At 32.9% G+C, this 14,105-nt stretch overlaps 1 protein-coding gene and 1 non-coding gene across 2 annotated transcripts; both read right to left on the reverse strand.

Moving 5' to 3' along the window:
* Positions 1 to 368: 368 nt before the first annotated feature.
* Positions 369 to 486, reverse strand: LOC122302086. Its single transcript, XR_006240332.1, has one exon. It is a non-coding gene; the product is annotated as a U5 spliceosomal RNA (small nuclear RNA).
* A 9,247-nt stretch (positions 487 to 9,733) lies between these two features.
* LOC122301360 (3-ketoacyl-CoA synthase 19-like) lies at positions 9,734 to 11,581 on the reverse strand. The gene has a single exon (XM_043112643.1). It carries the CDS (start codon positions 11,458 to 11,460, stop codon positions 10,075 to 10,077), a length of 1,386 nt encoding a protein of 461 aa, XP_042968577.1. The 5' UTR covers positions 11,461 to 11,581; the 3' UTR covers positions 9,734 to 10,074.
* Between the last annotated feature and the right edge of the window lie 2,524 nt (positions 11,582 to 14,105).

Consider the following 14,105-nt stretch of genomic DNA (forward strand, 5'->3'; position numbering starts at 1 on the left):
CGGCGAGCACACGGTATTCTTCAGGGAAAAGAATAGTTCGCTCTGTCGCTGTCCAGAGTTTTAATACTCTCCTTAGTCCTTTCCCGCGGGACTTCTAGCCAGTTCTCCTTTTCAGACCGACTCCATTACCTTGCTATTTTTTCCAGGCTCGCACTTCTCTTTAGCATTAAAACAGCTTTGCACGTTCCAATATCATTCTCGCGTACTCACTTGACTGTTATATATCCAATATTACTAAAAATCATTATGACCTTGTCACACAAATCAATTTGAGAAATACCCATATATTCTAAAGAAATACTTTTTTCTTATATCGGACTCTCAGAGAAGAACAAACTATAATATGCAAAATTTAAATTAGAATTTCGGGGACATTTGCAGAAAATCCCCTTAAAAAAGTAATGTATGCCGTTGGAAGCGACGAGCACACGGTATTCTTTAGTAAAAGGCGAAAAAATAGTTCGCTTTGTGCTCACCGCGCGGCTCCACAGTTGAAAGGCCTGTCGGCATGCTTTACTATGTAGCGTGGTATTGGTTGGATTTTATTTCCTTGTTTCTGTGTGGGACCAAAAACTTCAAATTTCATTTTTCATATTGAGTTGGACTCCATTATATACCATTGGCTAATTTGGCTTTCCCCATCTACCACTGCCTCTCCTCTCCTATGTTTCCTCCCTCTTTCCCCGCATAGCTTTCCTCGTTTTCCACTTCTGTCAATTCCAAAATTTGAGCATCGATCCATGAACAACACCCATCCATCAATAATCACAAGGTAGAAAAAAATAGGCCTATAAATAAAAAAGAAATAATATTTATAATTGTAGTTGTACAAGTGTCGCGTAGTCTCTTAAAAAAAATAAATTAATATGAGACTCACATGAAAAAAAAATTAACTTTTTAATCGTGGATCTCACTTTTTTTCAAAGTGACTGTGCGACATTTACACATTCTACGGCTGTATATAGCATCACTCTAAATAAAACTCATATTTTCCTAATTTATTTATTTTTATTAAAAAATTTACGCGAACAAAATTTTTATATATCTAGAATTACTCATAATTGTGCATAATCATATGGATCAACAATCTTTCGTTATTATTTGTGCTACAAGTTCAAGGTAGTTGATTAGCTGAACTCATTGTTTCCAACGTGTTGGACTATATAATTAAAGAAATTGAAGGGGATAAAAATAACAATCTAGATATATCAGCTCACCCCATTAAAGGACCATCATTATAAGACAAATGAGAAAATGAAGAATTAGGACAAGATGAAAAGAAAAAGTATAGTGTCAGAGAAAGTGAGAGAATTGACAGGAAAAATGAGAAATGAGAAGAAAACAAGTCGACATGCAAAGAAGGAAATAACATAAAGCTAAACTTTCGACGAGCCACTCGCGAAATCTCAATAAAAGGGAGTCTGATTGGATCAAGAAATGGATCATCTTCAACCTCATGATGATAACTCCGAAGATAATAAAGAGATTATCTTCTTCAGGAAAAATGGGTCTCCAAACCTCTATTATATATAGAGAAATAATAAATCACGAGAAACTGTAAAATACTCATATTATAACTAATGGATTTACCATTCAAATAATTGGTGGATTTAGGCCTTGTACCGAATCACATAAATATATGTCTTTTTTTATATTTTAAGTATTATTTTTCTATTTACTATTATGGAAGTACGTACGGACACTGTGTTAACGTCACAAACCACTATCATGGGATTCAGATGACATCGATTGAGGCCCAAGTCACCACCGTGGGTCGGGAATGACTATTTTTCTCATTTCGACCTATTTTGCAATTTTGAACTTTAACATAAATGATCAAATTCATATAATTTCATTAATTTGTATTCGAATTTCAACTTCACATTTCTTCCTCATCTTAATTGAATATTCATCGGGGCAAGCAAGAATAAGAGATATGAAATGGAATCGTAATTCATACTACTCCCTTTAACAGACATTTTCCAAGGAAAGAAAAACCGTAGATATATAATGTATATAGAACCGGCATTCATTGCCCACAAAATCATAATTTTGTCCAATATTCCTTTATAATAAGGTCTAATTGAGATTTGAATATCTTCTATATATAAAAAATGTGTATGAAACGGAATTTGTTGTTTTAAATGAAAAATCGGGTTTCTCCATTAATTTTGTTGTTCCCGTTAAATAACAGTTAAGCCACCGTTTGTGGCCATTTATGTTGTGTCTGTTTCAATTCTATTATCTAATAATTTAGAATTTGCAAGAAAAATAGTGCCAAATTATAAGTACACTCTTTAGTGGCCAATTGTGTTATCTGTTTGAACTCCATTAATATAATAACTCAAAATTTTGAAAAAAACAGTGCCGAATTATTTATGTTGAGTCTAGGCAGGGATACCATTGTCTTTTCCTATAAATTATAATGGCAAAACATTATAATAAGTTACAATTTGGAAAGACTACAGTCTCATTTTATCTTATTTTTCCCCTTCTGTACGTGTGCCAGCTATTGAATTTGTGAATATTGTTCATGCATTGGAATGAAAGCTACAACCAGAGAGAAAATATAATTTAAAAATCTATGGAGACAGATTTTAATCACATGTAATAGAAATTTATAGTAAGTTTTTATAATATACAGTATAACTTATAATTTATAATAAGTTACTTTTTATATCCATGTGTGTAGGCAGGGAAAAATTAGTAATTTTCAATCACTTGATGAGGCAGCCGAATGGCCAAGCAGTGCAACAGTCATATTCAAAATTTGAATATCAAGAGACATTTCGTAGGAACCCAATAGGCATTGAAAGGGGTTTAAGAAAACCCTTCTATTACTTTCAGTGCATTGGTGCTAATGTTTGAAAAGTGACTGATACCTTCTATTACTTTCAGTGCATTGGTGTTACGGTTTCCTTGATTTGAAGGAAGATTGAAAAGTAAGTCTAACTTTCTTTTGTGTGTTTATAGTATAAGTCTATCCATGCATTACATATGTTTTTTCATATTTATAAAAAATGAACTAACCGATACCATGAAACCATAGAATTTATAAAACTTATTAAAAAAACCCATTACAAAACTTAATTCAGAAAACTTATCCATGCTCTGTTTCTCTCAAATCAGGTGTGGTGAAGCAATGCAATGGTGCAAAAGTTTGAAGGTACATTAAAAATGTCAGTTTTATTGCCTTTTGTGTGTTTATATTATATATAATCTATCTATGGATTATATCAATCTCTAAGTTTTATGATATTAGATTACTGCCTTTTAATAACTTATTTGTCTTTGACTTAATAATAAAAACATCAATCCAAATCAAGCCACAAATTTTATAGCATATAATTATATCAGTGCCTTATAATTATACAGTTCAAAACTCTTCTCATAATTAGACAGACAAAAATTCACGAAAATTGAAAGCAAATAAAAACTGTATAATATATCTATTAGAGAAATCAGATATGATGAATGAAAACAACTCATATGATTGCAATTTATAGAGTAGGTTAACGAAATTAGGTCTTATTTTTTTAGCATTCAGAATTGAGGCATAAAACAACTCATGGCTAAAGAATCTCTCCTCTACAGACTTAAAAAAATAGTACTCAAATAATTTGTAGGCATCTAATAAAAAATAATAATTGCTTTAGAAACCTCAAAATAACTTCATTCCTTTACAATAAAATCCTTTGGCCGACCACTAATTTAGCAGCTAATTTCTTTGTAAGCCACCCCTCATGTTCCTTGTCTCCATGCCAAAATATAATACATGTTATTCCAATCCAAGTTTGACCAAAATCCCAAAAAACAAAGAACTCAAGAGATAGGGAAGTTTCACTCAACATCAAGCTTAAATTTACTAAAATTGTCTTCTATCAATGTGGATACAAGAGGCAGCAAAGAAACAGAGAGTAGTTTCAATCTATACAAGCTTACTGACCTTCAAACGGGAAAACATAATGGTAAAAGATGCAAACTACGAAAGAAAATATAAGCAAAATACAAAATGCAATGGGGAAGAAACTTACCAAGATAAAAGATACAAAAAGAAGGTGAACAGAGTCTCATTGATGTAAATTTTGTCTTGCCCAATCTCTTATATTGACAAAAAGATTAAACATAAGAAAAAAAATCCTATAATAAGTACATTCCACAAAAATGAAAAAAAGAATAAATTAATACAAACTGTAAGAAGATAGAACCTATCACAAAAAGCAGAGTACAAAATAACAGCATCTAGGAAAGCAAGTTGTTACAAAACCAAACTAGAATCCAAAGTACTTAAACAAAAAAAGAAAAAAGAAAAAAAAGAAGAAGACCAAATCAGATCATTTAAAAAATAAAGAACCATACAGAACAATGGCAAAATAAAAAATAAAAAAGAAAAACACTCAGATGTGAATAAAATCTCTTCAACTTTATGAAGATCTGTTTAGCTGTTCATAAGCGAACGACAAAATAAAAAACAAAAATAACCAGATTTGAACAAGAACTCTTCAAATCTGTGAAGAGATGTTCAGATTTGTAGAGAAAAAAAAGAACAATATAGATAGAGAGAGGCGAAGATCAACTATGAGCATCTGAATGGCAAAATTAAAAAGTAAAAAACATAAACAAATGAAGAAAATCTGTTAGAAATGAGGTCTCTCCATTTCCCTACGGATCCGTGATGGAAAAATAGCTGTAGAGAGAAGAAGATCAACCCAGAGCATGCGAACGACAAAATAAAGAAACAAAAACACCCAGATCTCTTCAAGATCTGTTCATATCTATAGGAACAAAAAATAAATAAAGAACCATATAGACAAAGAGAGGTAAAAATCAACCCAAAGCATGCGAATAACAAAATAAAAAAATAAACAACAAATGAAGAAGATCTGTGGGAAATGAAGAAGATCTCTCCATTTCTCTATAGATTCGTGGAGGAAAAATAGATAGAGAGATGTGATCATTGAAACTGTGAGCATATGAGGGCGAGAGATGATGAGTTGAGAGCAATTCAGAGAGAGTGTGAGAGATAGAGGAAGAGAGTGAAAGTAAGAAGAAGATTCGGGATGCGGGTGAAATGAGCGAAGGAAAAGAGGCAAAAAAAATTACTTCGACTTAGCTGGGATAGGCTGTCTATAGGTTGTGAGTCAGAACCGAGAGAGAGAGAGAGAGAGAGAGAGAGAGAGAGAGAGAGAGAGAGAGAGAGAGAGAGAGAGAGAGAGAGAGAGAGAGAGAGAGAGAGAGAGAGAGAGAGAGAGAGAGAGAGAGAGAGAGGACAAATTACAAATGTAAATAAATGTGTCTTATAAAGAAGTAGTTGCACATGCACGTCATGTATATAAATGTGCATGTTATATGGATAAGCCAGGAAAACATATACAAGTAGGTGGATCCATTAAATTGGTAGAAATATAAATAGAAAATATAACTTCTTTACAGAAAGACAAACTCAAAGATGGCATGAAACCGCGTTGATATCATACCAACGAGTGTTTTAAAAGTGAAATATAATAAATAAAAAATTCTACGTGCATTACTTTACATATTTTTTTTATAATTTTATTAATATGATTAATTACATTATTTTTTTAATATAATTATTTTTTTAATCAATCATGACAATAAACTACGTAATAAATACATAAAAAATAATTATATATAATAAAACTCATAAAGGTTTTTCATTTTTTTTTTTTATGGAGACGTCATAAGAAACAATTCTTTGAGAGAGACGGGAGTTAACTGATGTCGATTCTATTTTCATCTTGGTATAAATTATACCATACGTGTCACAATTTCATTGAATGATGTAAATCTCACATTCACATTGCATCCAATTTAAAGTTTTTCTCATTTGAAAATACTTTCTTACCGTAAAGTATTTTGTCATTTATTTTCAAAATATATTACTAAATAAGTAATAAATAATACATATTTTTTTAAGTTGTTTTTACACCCATCAAGAGAAGCCATTGAAATTTGTTACAAAATGTTTAATTTTTTAAAAACATTTTTTTAAACCCTTTAAACATTTTTAAAATGACAAAAAAAAAATTACATACTTATTAAAAAAACACTTTCTTAACTACTAAATAAAATAATAACAAAATTAAGAGCAATTCGGTAGAAAATGTCTATGAATATTATTGATGGGAGTGGATTTTTTTTTTTTTTCTAATTATTTGATTTTACATCACAATGACAAAAGATGACGAAAGGTCAAGGTCATCTGTAATTTCTTGGGAAGCTAACATGAAAGCCATAACCTTATAAAATGATCCAACAATTCAAATATTTGTAAACTTTTTATATCTATATTTTTAAAATATATTAAAATTATAGCAAACTGTACATTAAAATAAAACTATAGTCAACAAAAAATATGATTATTAAAATATTTAGCATTTTACCTATACAGTGAAAATAATATTGCAAATAGTATATGTTGTATATGGTAGAAAAAAAAAGACCAAAGAAATATAATATTTTATAATAATATTTACGTCGTTCAGCGTGCATAGAAAGTATTACCTTCCATTTTGTCAAGAAAAATCAGGTCTAAATTTTTAAAAGTTGAATTTTGTTATAATGAGTTAATTACAAAAAAAAAAAAAAAGTTTTTTTTATTAATTATATAAAGCTATTCAAAATTTATTTTATAAGAAAATCGACCGTATGTTAAAAGCGTTGTAGAGAAATTATCAAAAAAAATTTGGAAGATTCAAGTTTATGTAGATCTGGAAAAACTTAAAGAGAAAAAACATAGGCAATTTAATGTCCTCTCTATTGAAGCAGTGCAAGATGAAGAAAATACTAGATCGTTATCTTAGAATCAAAATGATCTCAAACAACTTTCATAAAATTATTGCTGATGTTTATTTATAGGACCATGCTATATATTCTATTAATGCTCTTCTTTTTTAATATATCACAACGTTTAATTATTTATCAATTATATAAACATTACATTATTAGTTATTTAATTAACCAAAAATATTACATCTTTATTAATAAAAAATTAATTCTTAACCAAAAAAATTACATATAAACTAAGCAAACATGCATTGCACATTACTTTCACCTGTTGTATATATATCGCAAATGATTAACATTTTCAGTTAGAGATCGACCCTTTCTTTTCCAAAAAATAAATGAGTTCGGTCTCCCTTAAACCTGACCTTGTACGTGTCCACTGTCCTTAAAATAAAATAATAATAATAATAATTAAAAAAAAAAAAACCAACTCTAGATCGAAAAAGAACCACAAGTGAATAATTATGTACTGGTACAAGCCGCTACCTTGATAGTGCTGTTTTACTGAAATATCTGTTTTCTTGGTAGACATTTTCTCAGCACATGCTAATAAGTGACCAAGTCCACTATTATAAGCTGTTGTAATTGTCCTTTTGAAATTAATTAATGAAAAATAATATATTGCACAAGCCTGCCAGGTCTAGAAGTACCAAGATCAATGGGTTAAGTTGTAGACCACTTCTAGTTGTCCTTGTCTAGTTTCCGTTCTGTTTGGACAACACGATTTAAAATTAATAGATAGATGACCAAATGACTTTTGATCAATAGAACTGTTAACAATACAAAAAAAAAAAAAATATAAAATTAAATTTATAGATTGAAGTAATTTGATAAAATTAGTTAAATCTACTTATAATAAAATATTTTTATTATTTGATGTATTTATCAAATTAAGTCACATGAATTTATGAATTTATTATTATTTTTTGGTTAAAATACTTTTTAATTAATTATTTTAAGTGGAGATGTGTAATTCATAATTGGGAATTTCTTGTATGCATTCGTGTGAGTTCCTAACATCTCCTGTACGTTCGTCGATCTGTCTGAAGAAATCTGATAAATTAATCTGATATTCTTGTCAGTTCTGATCGAATAAAATTAAATGAATTATTACTGAACACTATTTTCGTGTATCTTAATTCGTTCAGCTTGCAGCCAATCAAAGACCGATTATTTCAGCAGTGCGATAGCCTGAGAGGCATGCAGCCTGTCTATATGGAGAATGGCGTTAATCTTCTTAATTGGTCCACGACGCCTGCATTCGACAATAGTGTGCCGCAGCAGTAATGTTTCAACCACGTGTTTGAAACTTTTTGTGCAGAGTAATGTTTAAACAAAACCTAACTCCGCCACTGATTAGCTTGCAGTTAGATCTACCCAGCAACGTACGTACTCGGGGAAAAAGAAAGGAAGGGTAAAAAAAGAAAAAGAAAAAGAAAAAGTAAGAGAAAGGAAAATTCCTAATCCGATAACTTCTTCTAAACCTCAGCTATTTTAGGCATAGAATATGCAGAGTAATGGCACAGATGTGTGCGTGTATACAAAACTGGAATAAGATAATGATCAATCGTAAAATGCCATGTATATTGATGGAAAGAATTGCTGTGATCATGATCTGGAGTGGGATGAAGCCACCAGATAATTAACATCATGAACTTCATATTCTTAATTTATAAAGGCAAAAATCATTCGCATGCATGCCTAGCTAGGCTTGGGATTTGCATTGCCGTGGTGACTTCTTAACTAACTTGAGTTCTGCTTTGTTAATAGGCCAACTAGCTAGCAACATTGAATGTTAATGCTGCAAGATCACCAACATGCTACAGGTATGGGTGCTTTTAATAATGAGCATTAATTGTGTAGCGGAAATATTGATCCCTTTCTGCATCTTTCAAAGGAGCGAAGGATTTAACCAGTCAGGCAGTTGGGAATGCAAGCAGATTAATTATACTGTGATGGGAGCTAGGTTCTTGTCGGCATACAGTACTGGCACTACAAATGATGTGTGTGTGATATATATATTTATATATGTATAGGAGGCAAACATATTAATTTCGATCGTCGATCTGCTTTCGTCTTCGATGATCTTCATGGGCATGCAGTTGCTGTAAAATAAAAGTTCACGAATCACATTCGGCAAAATAGTTGGTGAAACCTGTCCCGGCGGCCGCCCTCACACACACATATATTATGAGTAATACTATACATTACACTATCATCTTATTTGCATCTCATTATATATGATGTAGATTATTTATCATTATTTAATAATAAAAAAATATGTAATAAATAATTATTTAATAGTAATAGATATGCCACATCTTACTTAATAAGATGTAAGTAAGATGATGTATAGAATTTTTTATTATATATATATATATATGTGCATAACTTTAATATTTACATCTATATTATGTATATATATCTATATATATATGCATAATTAAGTACTCTTCGTCACAGGGCATTTTTAATTCTATGCCGAGTACGTACGTAGTTCACATTTATTGGAAAAGCTAGGTTTTAACTTGGGTAAAAAGAAGAAGATCACTTTTTAACTCGACCAGGTCAGAAGAGGCCCGTAACACTGCCAAACCGCATTTACGTCCATGTGCATTAAAGAAGTTATTAACAGTGAAAGAAGTGGTAGGTCAGAATTTATTGACCTGAGAATACTGAATAGTGAGATTCTGTGATCAGCATGAAGATTTTAACGTACGATCGATTCTAATTATAACTAATTGTATTATTTTCAATATCTTTGAGATCATGTGGATTGAGACGATCAGTTGTGATCAAGTAATTACTCGATCGCTCAACACTTTTTGTACTGGAGTTTCATTGCGGCAGGACAAGATTTCATTCCAACTAAAGTATCAGCTAGTATTAATATTATCAATAAATTAAAAGAGAGAGAATTCTATAATGAGGAGAAACATCGATGAATCTAGTTCATTGATATTAAATATATATTAATCTACTAATCAAATCAAAGAAACAGCCAGCTAGGCCGGTACATTTCGAAAGCTGATCTGCAAGCTTTATTTTCATGATCACACTAGATGGATGGAGTACTGCATGCTGATGTATCTGGGATTAATATGATAAGTCGATTCAAATTATATGACACGAACTACCATAACAGGGTCATCTCCTTCGAGTAGCAAATTAACATTTATAGCTTTCACAAGATCATAAACGATCGAGATGCCACATTCCGAATTAAGAGGGAAAAGATCTATGAGCGTAAACCAGGAAAATTCACGATCAGATATCTAATTCAAGTCTGACAAAGCTTAGATCTTCATCATTAATCCAACTATACTTTTCCACGAAAGGGTTGACTAGTGCTTTCGGTGGGTAACTATCTATGCAGTCTTTCCAAACATTGCCGCCGTCCAAATCCCTCAGCACCTCCCACACACAGTTGTTGCACTTAAATCCTGCTCCAAAACTGATCATCAGAATCCGGTCACCCTTCTTAAGCCTCTTCTTAGCTTCCATGTAACCTAAAACATACCAAAGCCCACCGGCCGATGTGTTCCCAAACCGATGGAGAGCCATTCTTGCTGGCTCAAGATCATATTCACTGAGCCGTAAACCCTTGCCAACCCCATCGATAACGGCCCTTCCGCCCGGGTGGATACAGAAGTGGTCTACTCCGGCCTTAAAATCCAAATACGATCCCACTGCGTCGAGTTCCAGGCTGTCAGCTTTGGCCTGCTGGAGTGCTACTATGAAGTGGCGGAGCAGTTCCCTTACTGGCAGTACTTTGGGTACTAGCATTCGGAGGTTTGCTGTAAAAGCTTGGGCTGCAGCTTTTGTGAGGCTTTTGGTGAGGCGAAAACCAAGGAAGCCTCGCTCGTCTTCTATTTGTTTGCAGCATTCATATGCTTCATCGCTTGAGCCGAAATGGGTTCGAACTAGACATTTTAAACTCAAGATGGCTCGATGCTTCAAAGCTCTATTGTTTGTGAAGAGCATTGAACAACCTCCGGCGCGGAATAGACAGTTGGAGAGGAGCATGGATTTTTCTTTGCCTTTATACCAGTGCGGACCCATGGATTCCGTACTCACAACAATAGCAAAAGATTCTTTGTAGGTCTTGAACAAGTGCTGGACGAGGTCGACTGCAACTAGGCTTGCACTGCAGCCCATTCCTGAGAGGTTGAAAACCTTAATGTCCTCCCTCATCTTGTAACGATTTATAATGCAAGATGTTAGAGAGGGAATGGGAGAGAACAAGGACACATTCACGACAAGTATGTCGATTTCTGATGGAGAAACACCTGTCCTGGCAAAAAGCTTGTCAAGTGTGTCGAAGATGATTTCATTCATCTCCAATTGGGCATCTGCAAGAGTAGAGCAATCTTCTCTTCCCGCAATGACAGTTCGTGGGCCATAAGTTTCTTCGCCGAGCCCTGAACTGACAATGGTTTTGAAGAGAAAACGGTATTCTTCCAATCCCAGATTCTTGTTTCTGAGGATGATTCTTACGGAGGAATCAGTGTCGATCTTCCTGTCCTCAGGAGCCTTGTAGCACTCGTAGGCCAACATATAGCAGCCTTGGTTTCTCCATTGAAGAACCGATCTACAGATGCAGAAGAAAGCATAGAACACAGGTAGTAGACACATTGTCATGAAGAGATCCATGGCTAGCTAGAGTGAGAATGAAATAGAGTGTTTTCCTTCTGTGTTCTATGTATGTGTTGTGGAAATATTCTCCAGTCTTGTACACATTCTATGCGCAACTTGGACATTTACCTCTTACCTAACAATTACCATCTCTAATAAATACAATATGGCTATGATTACCTATCCTTCTAGTGTCAGAAAGGCTGGTGCCGTGGCTTTTTTATACACCAGAGCTAGGGTACTCGATCGTGTCGTGGGTGTGTGAGATGATATATATCAGATGAAAAATATGGGAATAAAAATGAGATATTTTATAAATAATAATAAAATAATTTGAATTAAAATATTTTATAAGATTTTGAAAAAGTGAAAAGAGTAAATTAAATAAAAATATTATAAAATTAAAATATTGTTAAAATATAATTATTATTTTGATATTTGAAAAAATTGAATTGTATTTTTTATTTTATTTAAAAATTTAAAAAATTTGTAATAATTATGTAATATTGATTAAATTAAAAAGTTAAAAATATGAAAATTTAAAATTATAATATATTTATACGATATTTAAATTATGTTAATATAAGATGAAATGAGATGTGATATGATAGTCTATAAAACCAAACAGGTCTTAAGACTCACTAACGAAGGGTTGGTGACCTTTGCAACATGGCAAATAATTAAGCAGAAGTAGCTATACTTAGACACATTTCATCATGGCACGTTCTTTTATAATTTCGCACCACATGCACTACGATCAAGTTGCCCTCGAGAAAAAGCAAGTTATGATCATTCCATTACAAAACACCAAGACGTTTCTACTATAAGTGAATATAATAATAATAATAATAATAATAATAATAATAATATCTACTATATTTTGGTAAAGAGCCTTCATCTTATGCCCTCTTCCCAGTACTATGAGACCATCTATTGCATGAGCACGCTTGATACTTCTATTGTTTTTCGTCAGCATGCAGCCTCTTCAATCTTCATGTAGTACATCTCCATATCATGAATTCACTACGTACGTACAGCCGCGTAACCCAACAATTTTAGCACTGTTAAGGCTGTCCTACTCCAGTGATCTCCCAATACAATCGCAGCTGGCTGGAAACGAGCCAAAAAAAAAAAAAAAGAAGAAGAAAAGGACCGACGTTGAAACATTTTATTTTGCTTTTCAAAGAAAGTTTACCATGTCGATCGTCAGTCAAGCCTCCATCCTTGCATTTGCACCAAAATGAGCTTGTGAATCAAGATTCAGGTACGTAGGACAGTGCCATCTTCGATATAAAGTCAAGGAGTTCGATCGACAGCTAGCAGTACTGGACCAGAGGCATGCAGCTTAATTTAAAAACTATATATATATATATGTCATGCATCCGAAATCTTTGAAAGTGCTTCATGTAGTTAAGTGCTTCAAGGTGATGTTGTGGCACAGATTTTAAACCCTCACCAACACCAGTTTTGATATTTTGACATCAAAATCACAGAACCCATACGCTCATGTGTTCGGTCTTTTTCTAAATAGAGAAGCTTTGCCTTCTCTCTAAAAAGAAAGCTGATCATTTCGAGTGCTGTTGTCAAAAAGAAAGGTATGAGTCTCGGCTTCACCTTCCTCTCCATTTCCTTTTCATTTTCTTCTTCATTTTCATTACCTTTTTGTATATATGTTTCTATGATAGTGTTTTTCCATTAGTTCAGATTTTTTTTAAATCTGTAGCTCTTCGGCCATGAACACTCGACACATGACCCATCACGATGTTCCACTCCCATTGATTTACTGGGACATCGCAGAACTGCGTCCAAAATGTTGGCGTGTGACCCTCGACACATGACCCATCAGGATGTTCCACTCCCATTGATCTATTGGGACATCGTAGAACTGGGTCCAAAATGTTGGCGTGTGACCCTCATGTACGGCTTGTCTCCTCGTGTGAACTTCACGCTCTGTTATGCTCCGTCAGCTCTGTTGACTACACGCATCGTACCAATAGACTTCCCACCCTCCAATCTTTCAAATTAGCTTGGCCCCACCTCCATTCCACTAGTGTGTGGTCATAATGCTCTACTCTAAAGGCACGGGTTGACCATTCTGTCACTGCATATGTGCCTTTTTTACGCCAGTCTATACGGGTTATTACTTTCCCTAATCGGTAATATTGAGAAAGAGATTAAGAACCTCACTAACAGATACCTCAAGACTTTTAGGTCTTGTTTGATTAACCAAAACTAAAAAACTTATCTCAATTCATCATTATAATTTTTTTAAATTTTCATATAATATATAATAAACAATTTAATTTTTTCAAATCTCAATATAAAATTAATATTAAAAAATTATATTATAACAATATTTTATTCATTATTATTTAAAATATCTCATCTCATCTCATTTGTGTAATCAAACAAGGCCTTAACTACATTACATCCGCTTACATCACCTCGAGCGGTGGTTTACCTTTAAAATGTCTTTTAAGACGGTACTCTCTTTGTAGGGCTTGGGTATAGACCAAGAAATTAGTCTCAGAATCTTTCTTGTTTTTTTTTCCTATATCTTTTGTATTGTAGTTGTTGTTTTGAGATGTTTTATTGGGAACCCTTTTTTCTTTAACTTGTACCATATTTTATTTTAATGAAATTTAATTACATAAAAAAATGGA

Source organism: Carya illinoinensis, chromosome 2 (assembly GCF_018687715.1).
Source record: "Carya illinoinensis cultivar Pawnee chromosome 2, C.illinoinensisPawnee_v1, whole genome shotgun sequence".
NCBI lineage: Eukaryota > Viridiplantae > Streptophyta > Magnoliopsida > Fagales > Juglandaceae > Carya > Carya illinoinensis.